This window comes from Apteryx rowi, unplaced genomic scaffold (genome assembly GCF_003343035.1).
Source record: "Apteryx rowi isolate R43461 unplaced genomic scaffold, aptRow1 scaffold_67, whole genome shotgun sequence".
Classification (NCBI taxonomy): domain Eukaryota; kingdom Metazoa; phylum Chordata; class Aves; order Apterygiformes; family Apterygidae; genus Apteryx; species Apteryx rowi.
This window is the reverse complement of record NW_020450949.1, coordinates 685,835-705,118: the sequence shown is the minus strand read 5'-3', so window position 1 is coordinate 705,118 and position 19,284 is coordinate 685,835. Positions and strand designations below refer to the sequence as shown.

Sequence of the window (19,284 nt, the reverse complement as noted above, 5' to 3'; positions counted from 1 at the left end):
AGCTTTAAGTCTCATGCTTCACAAAATTAGAAAACTTTTGACAGCACAATCTCCTGAGCTTCCCCTCGTTGTTAGTTTGCAGAAGGCCACTCGCACCATTCTGAGTTTTTTGGCACTTACAAAGCAGTTTGTATTGTAAAAATGCATGTCACATCCAAGTCCAACCTCATGAAAACTGCTGGTGACTGAACTATTAACACAGGATGCAAGAACGTTGCAAAAAAACCCCCACGCCTGCTTTATATCTGTTTCTCTCCTGAAACAAAAAGGAGCTCAGTTCAGTCTTAAAATTCTGCTTCAAAGTGCTTCATTACAACACTAGCTTGAGAAATGGCTGATCTTACTGATCTGTTGATCACCCAGAAGTTGTTTTTGTATCCTGTTTTCAGAAGTAAGAAACATACCGTCTTCTGGTCACTAGGTAGCACTTTACACCAACAAAGCTGCACATAAAGGAAACCCTAAAGTTCCCCCAAAGCAGAAAAACAGAACAATAATAATCTCTGAAAATGATAACATTTTCACAAGAGATGAAAAAATGTCTGTAAAGATTATAAAAACCTGACATCTGAAAGGCAAGACTCAAAGGCTCTGTGCTAAATACAGATTTCATATCATGAAGCAGATTTTATCTTTCAACTAAATGTTAGAGACATGATAACTCAAACAACGTAAGCAATTCTACAGCGTGGTACAGATCTGAATGCAGAGAGTCTCTATGGTTAGTCCTCTGCGATTCTGTGAACGTGTATCCTTTTTAGGCTGACTGCAGCAAGGTCAGAACAAACTTCTACGGATCTGACTGTGAGATCATGCCTCTTGTACCATGATTTCATGACAAGATCAAATACAAATCTAAGGATGGGGAACACAAACCTTCCTCAGTCTGGAAGCATGTACAATTAAAACAGAGCCCACATACACATGCAAGAAGAATATAAGCATTCTGACGATAACTGAAGCATTATGTAAAGGCCAAAGAAGAAATACGTTTTTTCGTAAGAATTTCCAGAATTAACATGAAAGAGAGTTCAAGCTGTTTGGTTCATTAGCATGTAGTATTAACCATTAGAGCATTTTTATAATATTTACCATCTTGGTGTAAGATTACGGAATATCTTCAGACCAAAGAGAGGTCCCTGAAGGTCTCCTGCTCCAAACTCCATCTGTTTAAATGCAAAATGCCAAACAGTTAGAAGAAAACTTTTTTTTACAATGATGACAAAGTACTTAAAAAGCATGGTTTACAACACAGATAAATTACGCATTTCTGCATAATATTCACCGCATATTTCATCAATCCCTTTTGCATTCAGAATAAGAGCAGATGTCTCACTGAGTATGGTCTTAATGAGTAAAACAAAGCCAGTCCCAGGTGGTAGCCTGGGGTTTTCTAGCTACTTGGATCATATCTGCCTGGGAGTCAAACTATTTTTTCCTATAACTTCACTCATGAGCAAAGCTGTATTCTGAAACAAAGGCAGACTGTCCTAGGGTGCAGGGTCACAGCCTCTGGGAGGCACCTGCAAGGCTTCAGGCAGTGAAATTAGAAAGGCCCAGGAGACAACGTGTAACAATTTTCTGTCAGCACAAGTGATCCTCAGAAGGTTTATTTTTCAAATTCCAGAATGGAAGGCCAAATGGAAAGTGGAAAAAATTAAGAAAAATCAAGGTTCAGATTTTCCTTTTTCCTCAAAGGAAAACAGAATGGGGGTAAATTGGTACTATTATTTAATATAATTTGTTTGTTTAGGTATCACTATATAAATAATGCTGTCACCTAAATCTCCAAGAGCTCTTTTTGCAGGTCATTTTACAAAGCAGGTCAGTATCACTATCCCCCTTTTCTGAAACTGAAGCACCAAAAGGTGAAACAAAGCTAAAGTTCCCTAAAGAAAATTAAGACTGGATAACTAATTTAAGCAGCCAAAATAGAAAAATGAATAACAGCTGGTACTCTTACCTCTCCCCATCCCTTGGCAGATGTCACCCGTCTAAGAGCAAAATTAATTGATCCACCTCCATTCCCATTCTGGGTGGAGAGGTTACCAGACAGTATTGCTGTGTCTGTGGCAGTCAGTGGTGCCTGGAAAATGAACATACTGTTACCAGTTAATCTGATCCCGATTCACACATTTAATGCATATTCTGCAAAGACAACCAATACTGCAGATGACTGCAGAAGCTGTAGGCATATAGAGGAGGCAGGTAACTCTCCAGTTGACACTTTGTCATCCAGTAAGCCCAGGTGTTTGAACCAGACATCGCCACACTTACTCCAAGTTCTGTACTCAAAGGTAGAGTACAGCATAAAGTGAGACAATTCCTACAGTACAAGACATCATCTGTGACACCTGACCTTGAGCTGCAATCCCTCCTTTTCCTTGCCCATATCCTATTTCCTTACCCATATCCTTCTCCTCCGTTTCCTTACCCTTACCTCAGATATCTGTCTTCAGTCATCCCTTAGCCTCCTTGCTGCAGGAAGGCAGGACCACGGTAGCACACAAACCTGTCCCTAAATGCCATGCTTGGGCTCTCACAAATGCGTGCTGTACCATCAACACGCAGTCCTGCTGAACTGACCCCCTCCCTGCCCATGCTGGTATTCGTGTCCTTCCATAACGAAGGATGAGACCCCCCAAGCAGCGCTTCCTTTCCGGTCGCTTTGCACCGTAGTGCCTCGCTAGCTCAGACCCTGCTCCGCCGCGGCAGAAGCACTCGTGCCCCCTTACCTCTATGGACTGGGATATGTGCATTTTGTTTATTTCGATCTGGGGAAAGCTGCTCCCTGGCACATCTTCATATTCTTCATCGTAACGATCAAAGAGGTCAGTGGCATCTATTCCAACACTAATTGTTCCCTGAGAAGCAACAAGTGGAACAAGTCCCCGGCATTAACAAACAGCCAACAATCGCACCCAAACGTCCATGTAGGCCAAATGGCTAAAGCATCCGTATGTATATATTGCAATTTAAAACATAACATTTTTCTTGTTTTACAGCTACCTTCCTCCACTCTGAACTGCATTTCTTACACATTCAAGACACATATAAAACTGAATGATTACAAAAGTCTAAAATAGCTATACAAGTCATAAAGTAAACTGGATAAAAATTTAGTTTTTCACCTGTATGCCATTTGTAATACTAATAGATAATTTTTCTATTGTTAAACATAACAGAAGTAGGCAGAACATTTTCATACACAAGGTTTTTTCTTCCCCCGCAACTAAATTTGACTGTACTCCGTCACTATTTTAAAGATGAATCCATGTATTTTAGAAATTAATATTCTCCAAGTTGCTTGCCCAGATAGCCTCTAAACACCTTCTTCTTGGGAATCATCTGAAACAACTTAGTTTTGAGCTGCATCATTCACTTACAATTGACCTCATTAGTCAACATTCCTTGTCTGCCCCCTGGTTTAAATCTTCTAAATCAGAAGAAGAGCTTGACAAAGATAGACTTTTACCAAGTGGCAAACATTTCCTTTCTCAAACCACAGAAATAATGCCTAAAGCTTATTCCTAGAAGAAAACTAGGCCAGAGCTAAATAGTCTGGCTACATGCTGCTGTGTTCATTCAGACTAACTGCAAGAGTGGGTCTATTTGAAAAGGGCATGATTAGATTCTTCTCTGAGTCATAGAGCTTCAACAGACTTTGGAATCTCCCTACAGCTCTATTAACCAGCATTCCAGCTCATGTAAAATATACCACTTGCCATAAAAAAGCCTCCAGGCACAAGCACGGAATTAACCCTGGAAGACAATTTGTATGAATAAAACTCTGTAGCTGGATAGGCACAAAAAGCACACAGACAGTGTAAGTGTATATGGAATAAATCCTTATTTCAATTTGAGTGAGCATTTTTCCATGTTCACTGCATTTTAATAAAAACCCAAACCACAACTAGAGGAAGAACTGCAGAGTTTGAAAGGACTTGCAGTCTGTTTTGAAGCTTCTGTCTGTTTTGGCTCCAACTGTTTATTTGTTGTGGAGATGTCTCACCTCTTCCTAAAACCGTTTGTTTTCCAATTTCTTACACAGCTAAAATGGGACAAATATTTTAAAACAGAAAGGTCTAACTGTTTCCAGGAGAACTCTGCAACAGGGACTGTACCCTGATTGTTTGAAAATTATTCTTGGAAGACAGCTGAACTTCAAATCAGTAGGCTTACCTTTCTGTTTGTGGCAATACAAACCACGAGCTCCTGCCACTTACATGGAAGACTTTACTTTTCAGGAATGATCTGCAAAGTCACCTTCAAGGGAGCTGCTTTCCCAGTGCTACAACTTCTAAACTTTCAGTCCTCTCATACATTGTGCTGTTCCTTGAAACAAAGCCAAAATAGCTGTGAAGCCAGGCAAAACTGCCAACAGCCTTGGAAACTGTGCAGCACTGTGCTGCTACTCCAACCCTCTGGAAAACAACTGAGTAGAATAACCAAAGGGAAACAAAAGTGCCAACTTCACTCAATGAAATTCAAATAAGCGCACTCCAGAGTGACCAATCAAACATGTCCGAATACATGAAAGCATTTATTTTAACAAAACGGAGAATTATTTCCATTTTTTCTGATGCTCTTCATTTCAAGAAGGGAAGAAGCCCAAGATCTTTCATAATTGATGTAGGATGGAAGGATTTTCCACTTGGAGCGCTACATTCAGTAGAGTACCTTTGCTAACTTGCAACTTTAAATTCTGAGTTAAAAGCTTTTTAAACAAAAAGTTATCAAATTAAGTCATCAGCACATTGGATTTGAATGGCAAAAACACAGAAAATATTTTCAACTTAGGTTGGAATAAAAGCAGCGCTAAAGCTTTCTCAAGAATTTGCACTACCAAAAAAAATTTAACTGAAAAACATTTTACTGTAATATGCATATTCGTACTGCCAGATACACATTTCGATAGTGTGGAGGTTGGGGAAAGAAGGAGCTCTGGGAGTATTTCACAGCAAGGAGACAGCAAAGGCTCTCCCAGAAGACCTATTGCTTTGCTGCAGGATGAACCGGGTGCTGCACGGAGGCTCCAGGTGGGCAGCCCGAGTGTCCTTGCCGGCTCGCTTCCTTTCACAGCTAGATGTTGAGATCATTGCAGGCAGCACAGCTCCACTGCTGACCATGTGATAAAACCTCAGCTTGGGGGATGCTCTTGAGATGCTCACAAGTTGAACGCAGCTCAAGATCCACAGCCTGACCGTGCAGACCTAGCACAGTACCAGAGCAGCAATGCTAATTACAGGGTATTCTTTTCAAAGTGTGGGATAAACATAGAAATTCATTATTAAAATTTCATTTCTTTCAAAATTTCTTTCATACTCAAATTTTATGATTTCTTTTTTCACATCAATGAATTTTAAAACAAATATTTCTCTCAATGAAAACAGGGAAATTGAAATGAGAACACGTGCATCTGTTTATGAAAATCTGCAAGATCTACTCGGAGGAAAGGAGCCTCTCAGTCCCCTCCCTCTGCCGTCTCTCCCCGACTGCTCAGGAGAACTTCTGTTTAGTTGCCTTTCACTGAGGAGTGGATTCTGCAAGGACATTTTACCTCCTGCCAAGCAGGTGAAGTCACCCTCAGAAACCTATAGGTCCTGGCAAGGAAATTGGCTCAAGTACAAGCACAGGAAAAGCAGCAGATGGTAATGTTAAAAATATTCCCAGAGAACAACAGCACCCCTATGCCACCGGATAGCAGAGGAGACCGCTACTGCTCGCAGCTCCCTATCAGCCACCTGCTCAGACTATCAGAAAAGAAAAAGCCCTCCCTAAGGTAGGATCAGCAGGGAAAAACTGTACAGGCTCTCTTCAGAAGTTGGCTTTGCACACACAGCAACATGCTGCGAAGTGCACCAACTCAGCAGGGCAGGAAGCTGGGAAACAGCACTAGAGAACCATCACAACTATCACCTGAAATTCTTTTCTTAAAAAACACCTTTACTTACCAATCCTGTGAGTAAAAAACAGTCTCTACTAACAGCTATTTTGCTGGAATTCTTTCTTTTAAGTCATCTGGACTCTTTCCACTGATTCATGCAACAAACCATTTGACATCTTCCTTTCTGACAAAACAGCTAGCTGTCTCCTCTCCTACCAGTTGGGAAAGATGTTAAAATTTAAAGCCTGATATGCTGAATACTGAGGCTAACACCTGGCTCTCCCTGTTAACCTCCTCCTTGCTCACAAGTTGAGGATTCAAGTCAGATGGAACCTTTAAGAAAATGGCTATAAATATATCATAGAACAGGAGGAATCTTCATACTTTTCCTTGCCTCTTCCTGGCAACACTGGACAAAATCAGGTGTACTCAGTGTCTTGAAGCACTCTAATCTACCAAAACTGTAAGAGAGAATCCTTAGAATCAACCAAGAAAATAAAATTAATTCTTAATGGAAACCTTACACACCAGACTGCTATTGGTACTATATATTGATGATCTAGTTACCACTGCAGACAAGAAATGTTATTACATAAAATGCAACAGTATAGTATGGAAGACAACAGATTACTGGAAGAACCACTCCACTCACTATAGGTTAGAGAAGATGTTAGTCTTTGGATTCAAAAAAGCATCTATCCAAAAATCACAACTTCTGATACACTTAGTAGGACATGAGATCAGGCACAGACTCCTTTCCATCAGGGCTGGGGGAAAGGTGTGCGCTCCCTGCTGCTCTCCTTTCAGCAAAGCTTCAGAGGAGTGGGAGAATTGCATTCAACCCTCTCTGTTGTGGAAATCCCGGAAGAGCTAGAGAACTGTCCCACTTGGCAAGGTCTGCCTCTTTTGCGAGCAGAGTCTGTGCTGCATAGATAAACACTCTTGAAGTCACAACACCAGACGGAGGTTTCACCTCTTCTTCTTGGTAAGGGCCTAATTAAATATATTGATTTCCAAGTTTATACAGCAGAACAGAAACAGCAGACTTAATCTAAATTACTCCAATCTTCTGAGTCAGCTGGGTAGGATTTGGATGTTGATGTTGGGCTGTTTACTCTAAGGTGCAAGCCAAGAAGAGCATGCAAACCAGCTTCTGGCTGTGAGCAGCCTTCCAGATCAGAAAGCAGGTATGTCCTCTCTCCAGCTGCTGATGACAGAAACGTCCCTCACACACATGACCCCCACAATAAAAAACACAAGGAGGATGTTTGAGGAGCCCGTTAAAAACAAACAAGTCAGACTAAAATCTCGCTCCCTCTTGCAGGTGATGGTATTATACATGCCAAAGCACTGCCAGATATACAAAGTCCTGGGGCAGTAACTGTTTACCTAGTGGCCAGGGAAGAAATCTGGGCAACAACACTTCAAAATAAATAAATAAATAAAATTACTTGTAGAGACAAGAGGACAGATGGCAGAAAACCCATGAATCACTCTTGCTACAAATGTTAGAATGGCTCACGTTTACTGCATTTCAGACTTCAAGGAGCACTCAGAGAGAGAGAAAAAGATTGAGATAATAAGTTAAAAGTTTGTCCGTACTGCAGGCATGTAAAAAAAGAAAACTCATCCCAGGATAACTTATTTCTGCAAAAATATCTGCAAGGAACATCTCACACATCTGTTGCTATTGCTAATTATTGCGAAGGAAATTGCTTTTTTCATACAAGGCTTATGTGCCTATTTTTCAACTTTATTCTAATGTAAAATCCCATTATTGTTATTTTCCTTTAAAAAAAGGCATTTTAATTAAATAATTTCACAAGGAGTGTGCCAAACGATTAAACAAATATTTCTAGTATAAGCTTTCCTGTAAAATGTAATCTGTTCCCGGGAATCACACCTACTAAATCGGGAAGATAGCCACTTCTATAAACAGAGGCAGCAAGAGAGAATCTGTGCAACAGCTGATTGTAAAAGAAAATCAAGAAACAATCAAACAGCTCATGAAGGACTGTAGTAATCCGGGTGTCAGACATTGTGTTACAAGGTCAAGGAGCCAAACCAAAACTGCCCTGAGAGACAGAAAACGAAACACCAGAAAACAATCCTACATTTAATAGTCTGTTCCACAATGAACCAGTACAATTCATTAAACCGGAATAAAAAATTGGAAGATCTGGCTTGGACCAGAACTGTTCTGCAGCCTTTTGAAGTTGATAGTTAAATTTAAAGATACAATTTCCTTTAATTCATCTTCTGATCAACAGACTGTATGACAATGGGATAAATCAATCCTTTTCCAGATGGATCTAAGCATGGCAAAAATGTAAATTAAGAAAAAAAAGGGAAGAAAAAATTTACCAATTTGCTTAAAGTACTAGTCAGGCAAAATGTAAATTCAAAGTGTACTCCAGAATCATCTGTATTACAACGCTGTATACTGTAACCCGGCCTGTTGAATATTCTTTCTGGCTGAAATTTCCCATTAAAGGAGAAAGTGCTGCAGTGGAGGCATGACTTTCAGACAAGCTTCTAGGCAGGGCAGCGTGATCACTGTAATGCCAACAGTTATGGTGCTGTTATGGCCAACAGAAACATCAAGGAGGAACATTATAAATCTGCAGAGAGACATGGCTCCTCTGAACAGTCTTGCTGAGGAGCAAGTCTTTTCTGCTGCATCTGTCAAGATGAGGGTGATCTGGAAAAAAATAAGTATCTTCTCCACATTGATACCAACAATGCCTATGTTCAACTCCCTGCAATTCATAGACAGGCAGTAGTCTAATAACATTTCTCCTGTTATAAATCTAGATTTTACGCATGTATTTAGAATTATGTTATCATATAATCTAGCCGTAAAACTGTTTGACCCACCTGGTGCTTTGTCTAGTATTTGTCAGCTTTTGAATTAAGGGAGAAGTAAATACAGTCCCAAAAGAAGCAGAATAAAATGAAAGTAACCTGGCCTCATGAACCTGCCTGTGGAGACAAAGGAATCTACCAGAAGCGTACTTGCAGAGCAGCAAATGAAGCATACAGTGGACAAAAGGTAGCACAGGTTTTTGTTCTGTTTGAACTAACTGGGATCTTTCCAAGCTCTGCGGCAATTCTAGGTAACCCACGGAAAATACAGGTCTCTCAGAATGTCTCGATTCTGGAAAAATGGTGAAATAAAGGCCAGGAGCACCAGTTCAAAAGGGAATTAAGAGATGTACCTGAGAATAATCTACTCCCTCCTTGTCTTTTTCTTACAATTTCCTTTCTGGAAGGTGACATATGAAAGCTGCACAAGGTTAGGCCTTGAGGAACCTATATTTCTTAAATCTTGACCTTTCACAGCACAAAAACAACAGGATTTAATTTCTCCGAACAGGAAGCAGGTCTTCTCAAATCAAGGAATCAACTTTCCAACCCTTCTGCATATCTTTAAAAGCAAAAACAAAGCTCTCAAAGCAAATAATAGACTCAATTCGAAACCTACCAAATTGCCTACATCTGGTTATTGCTCAACATTTCTGGTTAGAAATACTTAATTTTGCTGGAACCATTTTATAGAGCTAACAAAACGTTGGAAATTTTAAAGTAACTTGTGTTCTGGTATGAAATGATCACAGCTGTGCTACTTAATTCCACAGGAACACTGCCTAGAGAGACATTTCCATAGGCTGCCAATAAGCAATTGCTGTAAACACCCAGATGGCTAATTTTATCACGGGACACAGAGGCTGAGGCTTACAATGCAGCTCCACTTTTTACTGCTTATAAACACAGCAAGGCACCCAGATAAAATGTCAAATTCCTAAAGTCACTGAGAAGCATTATGTGGAGGTAACCATGCCTACACCCCTCTCCCAGAAGATCCATCTGCCCCAAATCACCCTCATCTCCAGCAGAGACATTTCAACTTGCTCTGTTTTACGGCATCCAGAAATCCCTTTTTGCCTGGAATAATGCTGTGAACAGATCAAAAAGACAGTTTAAAAAGAGCAAATGGGATCACTCTGAAGTCATGGGTTGACAATCCTCCTGTCTGATGCAGTTTGCCTACTGCACCCATTTTTACCTCAGCTCCTAGTCAAAGCTTATTCTTCTCCATAATCTTGACTGCAATAATCTCAAGGGATGGCAAAATCCTCTGAAGCCTTTCACAAATCCACTTCTCAGGTTTCCTTCCTTAGGTGGCTGCTAAGTAACAATCATATCTGACACAGCTACCTGTCCCCAAAGACATGGCTGCTTCAAGAGGAGTTGAGGGGAAAAAAAAGTATCACAGATAAGTTAAGGACTCACTTTACCTGGACTTAGATTTCATTTCTCCAGTACTAACTTAAAACAGAAGTTAAAATTTTTGGTTAAAATGGGGGAAAGGGTAGGCTGTATCCATTCAAACATTGGAGTCTGGGTAAGAAAAACTCCCACAGAAACTAAACTTATTCAATAAACAAGAAGGTTTCTTCAGAAGATATGCGGAGAAAGGAAAGCATACGCTTGAGGATAAATGTCACAGACACATAGTGTTCCACAGACTGGATATAATTAGCAAGCTCCTGTATGTTAGAAACTATTTTTGTGATTATTTTAATTCACTTTCCCATTAATAATACAGTTAAAATGAAAAAAAAAAAGGCCATAAAAAGTTAAATTATATATTGTAAAACTGTTTTTGTCCCATGGGGATGAGCACAGCACAAACTGTTATTCAACAGTGTAAGAAATCTCAGCATTCAGAGAACAGCATGTGACTGCTCACTATCACAGTCCTGCAAAGCAGGAGGAGAGCTATGGCCAGAGAGGTGAGGAGGGGTGAACGTTCTGACACACTGCTAAAGCTGCAAATGCAACAATTACCTCTACTATGCTTTTTCTTTGAAACAGGCCAGACGCACATGACTGGGCCAAACCATCAGGTTTTGGTACAGTGAGTGGAAAGCTAAATTATATACTGACACATTATATAAAACCAGTCCCTTCTCACAAAATTCTATTCTGCGGATTAGAAAAAAAAAGTACATTAACAAGGAACTATCTCAATAAAAAGTTGAATTAAAAAGGGAAAAGTGTCCCAGGAGCAAAAATGGCAGTCATGCAGACCTCACCTTATTTCTTGGAACTGTTCCCCCTCCATTAAAGGGACCTGTAAATGTGACATTTTGTTTTTGCCATTTTTTATCAGATCTTGCAAGCCTTCTAATGTTCTCTTTGCTGATGTATTACACCTAGGACTGTGTTAGCCCCATATCTAATGACACAATAAAGGACAGCTATTAAACATTTAATTGATGAAACAATTTGGGGGGTTGAGGGGGTGCTTTTAGAGAGCTAAAACCCGAACTTTTATGAAAAGGCTCTATTTGCTCCCCCCCTTTTTTTTTTCCCTCCCCCTCCCTACCCTGGTCTGGTACAGAAACAGTGAATGTGAGCTCTGACTGTCCAAATGCTTGATATTTACATATCACCTTATGCTTATTTAACCTTCCAGTACAAACAAGTCCTTAATATCCGTGCACTATACACAACATGTTGGTGATCTATATTAGTCAATATGCTTTACTAAAACCAGCACAGATCCAAAGTCTGTGCCAAGGTGAATATCTCTAAACATCACAAGTCTTCTCAGACCAACATTTTTCTGATACAGTTTTAAACATAACTGTTCCCACACTTCTGTCCACTTAGAAAAAAAATCATGATTTGAAACTGCTGGTCATGTAAATACCAGCAACCTTCAGAAACAACATTATTATTAGTTATATCAACCGGTAATTTGTTTCTTGTGCTACCCAAATTACGTTGTAACATTTTAGAAGTCCATGCGCGGACACAATGACGCAGGAGTCCTCCTGTTTCAGAGCCACCAAAACACTAAAGCCATCTGTGCTTTAGTGTTTTAGAATGCAGAATCAGTGTTGACTGTAATCCTCCAGTTAGAGCTCTGGGGATACCCAGTTTCCTACCAAGAGCATTTATAAATAAAACAAAAGTTGTTTTCTCCTTACAGAATTTTTTTCAAGACAGATAATATTTCTTTGTCTACATAAACTGCAACAAATATCTGCACAGTTACTTTGGTATGGACAGAGAGAAATTATGGCTCCCCATCACAAACCGTTTCTATACTGCATAAAAGAAATCGATTTCCAGCACACATTTCAAAAAAATGGCAAAAAATGGTTTTGGATATTTTAAGCAGCTCCCCCTCTCCCTTAAACCTAGACAGTATTCAGGTAGACTAAAGTGCAAACGCATCGGGGACTGTAGATCCAACTCTTGGATACTGTTATTCACTGCATGGCAAATGATTTTTGTGATTTAAGAAGCTTTCAAACCTTACTCGGTGGTGATCCTGACAAAACCTTGGTTTGCCTAGTGTGTTTATCAAGCCAAGAGCCTGGCAAAGCCATTAGCATTCTAAACTATTGGAGTGTTCAGTCACAGCAGGTGAAAGAGAAAGCAGTGGTCGATCATCACTTCCACCTTTCCCACCGGCAATGCTACTAGAAGAACATCTTCCTCACCACTGTATTCTTGATCATCTTTAAACAGCTGAGATTCAGCTGTGAGGTGAGTCATTTAGGGCCAGTTTATTGCTGCTCAGACAGAGAGATGAGAATGAGGCACCCAGTAATGATGCTCATCGTAAGAGCCCTATAAAGCTTTCTTAAAACTGCCACTAACTGTGAAGCTGGCAAGATCCCAATCCTGTTCAGGTTGATTTTGCTCTCTGTGCTCCAGCCAGAAGACTTGCTACCGAGTTGGTCCAGTAGCTGCTTTGTCTTTTTGGTCGGTTTCAAAGATGTGTTTGAATTTATGTCTGCATTGTTGTGACACTACTGCAGTGCGGAAGGGAAAACCTGTAGGAAGTCTTATTTTATTTGGAATATTTGGAAAGGATTCATAAAAGGTTCAGCATTAGGATTTTTTTTTTTTAAAGTTGCTTAAAACTGTCTTTTTGTTTCCACATGTTTCAACAGAAAGAAGAAACTGCATATTCTATAGAGGAGTATTGTTCAAAGAATTAGCTATTTTTCCCTATATTTTTTACATAAATTTCTTATTCAAGAGTGGATGCCTGAGGTGTTATTTAATATAGTATCTCATTTAGCTTTATCACACCACCTTTCATATTCCTAATACTTTAAGGATTCCCTTTTGAGATGGGGATGAAGTCTCTGCTTACCTTTGGATTAGTTCGCTGCTGCAGTCTTCTCTCTTCCCTCTCTCTCTGCAAACGCTCAAATTCTTCTCTGATTTCAGCTGGAGTTCTCTTCCTTTCCACAACCTACTCAAAAATAAATGGAAAACTAAACATTACCAGAAAGAGGATGTCCAGGGCATTTACTTGCTGATGGAACCAAGGGTCACTGATGCTCTTGGCAGGCTCTAACACCTTGTCCCAGCTGCTGCTGCTGCCACAAGCACCTCTTGGCATGTGTTTCAGTACTCAGAGTTTGGAACCAAACACCTGGGCAAGACTGAAGGGCAGGCATGCTCCGAGAGAAGTGAAATGTTCTTGTTCTTTCCACTCCCTTGAAAACACTAGGGCAAGCAGCTTTCAGACCACAAGGACAAGAACTATAGTGCAGCCATTAGCAATAGCTATCCACTCACTTATCAACTAGGTGTAGAAACGATATATGAAAATGACTGAAGGCCTGGCATGAGGTAAACTGAGCAAGCGTGAGCTTCGTGATTTTAGGCTACACTGGTCTAACCTGATTCACATCTGTTTAACTTGTGCGTCTCGGTGAATAAGGATCTAAAACAGGTATGGCTACAGTTATGCTTGGAAAAGGTATTGGATTTGGCTCTTCAAAATAAAATCAAGTATGCAATCACCAGGTCAGAAATGCCTGTTTCATGCTGCCGCTGCTCTGTATTTCTTGCTACTAACAACAACCTTGATCTTGGTAGCGACCTGACCCAATAAAATATGATTTTGCAGGAAGCAGCATAATATGATCAACTAGGACTGGCAGAGGCTAGTCAGGAGACTTCACAGTAGGAAAGCCAGGAATGGAGGAATGGGTAAGTTCTCTTTCATAGCACCTTACAGCTGTYCCCCCCMCYCCCCCCCCCCCCAAAAAAAAAGAAGAACGGAAAGGAAAAGAAAAGAAAAAGGAAGTCAGACTCAAAGGCTGGCTGATACTAAAAAAAATTTCAGATGACATAAGACTGGATGGACAGTAATGATGCATTTGTCTGAGAAAGATGTTGCTTGTCACAGTCATATCCTGTTAGGGAACTCTGAATGTCAGATTTATTGTTCTCTTGGTAAGGAAAAAAAAAATATATTCTTTAAATATCCATCATGGTATTCCAACAGAGAGAGACAGACAGAAAAAAAAAAAAAAACAAAAACCAAGAATGCCTTTAAACAGGCATTTTTTTTAACCATCAAGGGGTCACTGCAGTTTGATGCAACAACAAGAATTTCAGATAAAGCTGGATTTAATCAATTCCACAGGCTATAAGGTGCTAAATTTCTCTCACCTCCCAACCTTCCATTTCCAGTCCTCTTCTCCCATATATGTCATAGATGGCTCTGGTCTGTGGATCGCTAAGCACTGCAAATTAAAATCAAAAGAGACGAGAGCATTCAGTTCTTGGTCTTCTCAAATTTCATGCCAACACACTAGTGTTACTTGAAATTCAAGCACAAATTCTGGAAACATGAAATGTCACTCTATAATTTCATCCAATTTTTACATTAATTTCCTTTAAAATTTTCACATGCTATATTAATAGAACAGCTGGACTTTTCTATCCAACAAATTTCATTTTTTCCACACCTTTAAAATCAAAAAATGAAAAGAACGTGAAAGAGACATGCAGACTATTTGAATATACAGCAGGGTTTTTTAAATTGCTTTTATGACTGAAGGGTGACACAAACACTCTAACAATCAACAGGATTATTAGCAATTTGATGACAGCAGTCCCTGAAAACTTTCTAAGGAAGAATGAGGTCTACCTCTGACTAGCTTTCAAAGCTAGCTCCTTAGCGTTTTGCTCCCTGTCTTCTACCTCCCTCATCAACCTTGTCCAACCCCATTTTGGTGCAGAACCATTTGCTCTCCCAGATTACTTGTTCTCCACTGATTCCCCCCAAACTAGCCATGGAACTTTGAAAACTCAAGCAAAAAACACCATCTTCTCTAAAGCGCGTGAAGAAGCATCTCTGTCCTCAGAAAACCCATAAAAACAGTTTTGGCAAGTTTAAGACTTCCACTGACCTTCATACGCTTGGTGAACAAGGTTAAACAGCCGCTCAGCTTGCGTTTTGAGCTCTGGGTCTCTGTGCTTGTCTGGATGGTACAGCATACACAGCCGGCGGTAGGCAGCTTTCAGCTCTTCCTGAGAGGCCTGTGAAAAGCAACAAAAATGAATTAAAACACAATCAATGCTGACTGAAAAAAGACCATTCTCAAGATCAGCCCTAAAACAGAAGTCCAACAGCTATTAAATTCCATCACTTTTACTGAGATGAAATGAAGAATGCACTTCTGTTTTGTTGCAGAATACACTTTTTACATATGCTAATAATATGTTCAATTATGCACACCGATATTTTCCCTGCTATGTATAGGATGACAAATGACAGCAACAGCTCATCAATCTATACCTAGATGAAAACAAGTTTAGTAAAAAATACATGGAATTTCTGTTCATATATTATTTTTATTAGACAACTAGCATCTCCTCGATTCAATGCAAAAGAGCAAGGAAAAACTAAAGTCACCCCATGAAAAAACACTTAAATCCAGAGACTTACATCAATTCTACTCCTGTTTTGATCCTAAACTTCTCAAATATTATTAAACCTACCAAAAAAGCACTGACTTTCCACAACAGTAAAGGTAATTTCTACTCAATTTCTACTGCAATTTTCTACTCATTCCTTTACTGCTATGCTCTACAGCACTTCCATTCCTATAGGGCAAGAGCACTCCATTGTGCTATAGGAATGGACAGCGCATCACCTCCCCTCACAAATATAGTCACCTGCAGTAGCAGGATAAACAGAAGAACAACATGTCACTAAATATATCAAGACAAAAAACGTTCTTTACTACAACCATTCCAGAATTTTAGATGGCACGTGGCCACGTTCCAAAGACATTTGGTGGAAACCGATTTTGGATGCCTCTTTGAGAATCGATAGAGCAATAAAACACTCCTTCCTCTATCACCTCCCTGGAGACAACCTCAGAGCAATATGATTTCTGTGACTCTAGACAGTCAGGGCAGCTCCCCCTTTATTGCCTCTTTCCCGCAACAGTCCTTACTTTTCGGCAGCTGTCTATTCCTTGAAGGCTGGTTCACACGCATTTAGAAATGCAGCTGCTAAATCAACTGGAACTTCTCAGAAAGATACAGCCAGCACATACAGCTCTCAACTTCAGACTGGTACAAGCAGGCCAGTTACAAACCGGTGGTGATCAATTCCTGGGGCACTTACAATCGAACAACAGGGAGCAGGCTGCCACTTTTCTGGCGCAAGGAAAACATTCACAGTAAAATAACCGTAACAACATTACAGGTACTTGCTGGCCTCCTTCAAGCAATTGTGATTACCCTTTTGTTATAGCCAGGGATTATAAAGGACAGAAATACAAGATAAGCAAGTGATAAAGGGGCATGAAAGTTTTAAAATCACAAATTCCATTTACTTTTAATGATCTTCAACGACTGAAGTTTTCACAGTAGTTTCCCTCAGAAACAAAGGCAATAAAAGTTCATTTCTTAAGGTAATGCCTTTTTTTCAACTTGTGATAAAGACAGTGTGGACTTTCAATTGAAGAAATGCATTCATTTGTGTATATAAGATAGGAGCCCATTTATTTTTGAGGGTAGCTTAAGGTAAGCAATTTTTCTGCACGTTATTACTGTTTCATATTAATGTTTCTAAATGATATAGCAAAAGGGGACCTGCCAATCTTGCTGGTCCCTAGAAAGTAAAGGTAGCTACAGATCAGCTTTTTTTCCTTTTTTACTATCCTGTGCTTTTTCGGACATTGAATTTAAACTAGATTGAGAAGGTAGGGGAATACACGGCCCTAAAATTATGTTCTTTAATCATATTAATGATAAATGGTTTAATGTGCTATTGATTAAGTAATAGAAACAAGTACTCTCATTTTTCATAAATAGCACGTTCAATAAAATGTTAGACTGGGCCTTTCATCATCTCGAATAGCTTCAGTCATTGATCCAATATTTCATGAGCGATAACCTCTCACAAACCACTATGGAAATACTGACATCATTTCACATTGCAAAGAAATATGTATAACTCAGTAATAATGATATGTAAGTTACATTTTCATTACTAAAACTCTAGGCAAAATTAAAAGGTGCACCATCTCCCTTATTTAGGGTTTGAACAGCTTCATTTAATGTCTCAGTCACGCCGCTACATTTTTACCAGATTGAAATCTATGGAAGATTAAACATATATATACTAGAAAATTGCTGCTCAATAGGTTCAGCCTCCCCATCAGGGCTGTAAAGTTCAGCGGTTATTTATTATTTTAAGATTAGCTGGCACATCACACTAAATTGGCTCAACACACAGAAGTATCAGTTTACTGTATACCACTGCTATGCGGAGTAGCAGTATTCAGTTAATCAGCAAGGGGTAATTTAATAAGATAAAAAAAACAAACAGCAACCACTCTCAGCTGGAATTACTCCCTCAAATATCCACTTAACTTGGTTTCCAGTTCCCTCTTGCACCAGACCTGAATTTCCTGGTGTTGAGGGAAGACCTGAAAGCCTAGCTAAGATAACTATTAAGCCTTCATTGTTAACCTCCCCAAGGACTCAGAGCACTTGCAAGCTCCTCATCTCATTCTTTTAACCTTTATATCTGCACAATCCTGATATTTGGGGTGTGAATTTCAAAAACCACCAAGTGATTTAAAAGTATGACCTACTGACGTGTGCTTTGGAGTCACTCAGAAACTTTTCAAAGAGAAAAAAACCCAGTCCTTTTTACCATTTGTTCTCTGCTGCTCAGCATTAGAGAGCTCTGAATACAGAGTTACAGTCCAAATTTTTTCCTTCAGAAATGCAGAAGACTTACATAAATGAGACACAGAAGACTGCCACCATGACCACAAGCATCAACATTAATTGCAAAGATAATTTGTTCAAAGCTATCAGACTAAATTGCTTCCAGGTCTTGAACTCTTCTCACATGCAGTAGTAGTAGCTCAATAAAAGCTTTTTTTCAACCCCAAATGTTAACCTTTTGACTGACATCCTTAAACAGTGAAGTCTGCTAATACATATAGCTACTGCATATGATGAGCCAAACTACAGCACAGCATATACGTTTGGATCTTCAGCAATTTCCCTAATTACTATTAAAGAAAAAAATCACTCTGCATTTTTTCCAAACAATTATAATATGAACTGCATGAATGAATACTGACCTATATTTAAAAATAAGATTGAGGACTATCGATTCTCTTTTTCTTTGATAAGGGAGGTGTTTTGGAAAAGCAAAGAGTTCCTGATTAACATTTGGGAAGTGTAGCTTTACCATTAACATTTGGTCCGTATAGCACTGATTAAGTAAGAATGCAGGTACAAGCCAAGAAAGAGATATCTTTTGTATATACAAATAGTAAGTCTAAAATCAAATTCTCAAATCTGTCACAGTATTTTTGCAACATGAAAGGATGCAGTAAAATCCTTCTCTTGATTGTACGTAATTCACGTTTCTTCCACTGTTTACAAAGTCTCTGGGATTGCTGCAGGTCAGTCTGCGTGCCCTTACTGCTCCCTAAACAATCCTAGTCCATTTAACTACCTCTTTTCCTGCTCTGACTGCACCTGAAGCTGGTAACACCTGAGCAGGGAACACGCAAGCATCTTTGCCTGCCAGGGCCCAGAGGCTTCTGCACAGCTCCCGTAACAGTTTACTTAAACTCTGTAAAAGAGCAGGTATACACACAAAAACGCAAGAAGCTTTGTGCCATCGCGGTGAAGGCTGACACACACAACAAATGCTCACAGCTGCTTCTTTACCATCTCCCAAAGACTTTCCATACCGCACTCAGTGCGTGTATGACATGATTTACCTCGCTTTACGTATTTGGAAGGTGGCCAGTACTTCTCGTAGATACGTGCTGCACTTGTCGCCGCACAGGCCAGGCAGCGCACGGCTCCCCACACTCAGCTGCTGACTGCGTGCAGCACCCACCCGTCAAACTGCTAAAAAGGAAAACCCTGAAACAGCGCCAGAGCGGGCAGATTACCTCCTTCTGCAAAACTGCTGCCGCCTTCCCCCCTCCCCCCGGGCAAAGGGAGGATGCGGGGTTTCACAGAGCGGCAAACGCCCGCAGCGGCCTCGCAGAGGCCGAGGGGCCGCGGCGCCCCCGGGGCTC

At 40.0% G+C, this 19,284-nt stretch overlaps 1 protein-coding gene across 6 annotated transcripts in view; it reads right to left on the bottom strand.

The window, feature by feature from the left end:
• Positions 1–19,141, bottom strand: part of DNAJC11 (DnaJ heat shock protein family (Hsp40) member C11) — a 29,558-nt gene extending 10,417 nt beyond the window's left edge. For 4 of the 6 annotated variants that reach the window (XR_003256590.1, XR_003256591.1, XR_003256592.1 and 1 more), the window contains exons 1-8: positions 18,979–19,141; positions 16,177–16,381; positions 15,124–15,253; positions 14,381–14,454; positions 13,068–13,169; positions 2,736–2,864; positions 1,964–2,086; positions 1,093–1,166 (exon numbers count right to left, since the gene is read on the bottom strand). Coding sequence is in view for 3 of the 6 variants with exons in the window: in XM_026085447.1 (XP_025941232.1) it covers positions 1,093–1,166; positions 1,964–2,086; positions 2,736–2,864; positions 13,068–13,169; positions 14,381–14,454; positions 15,124–15,211 (590 nt within the window). In the remaining 3 variants the exon portion in view is untranslated. The remainder of the gene's footprint in view (positions 1–1,092; positions 1,167–1,963; positions 2,087–2,735; positions 2,865–13,067; positions 13,170–14,380; positions 14,455–15,123; positions 15,254–16,176; positions 16,382–18,978) is intronic. The other 2 variants (XM_026085448.1, XM_026085449.1) reach the window with 2 other exon arrangements.
• Between the last annotated feature and the right edge of the window lie 143 nt (positions 19,142–19,284).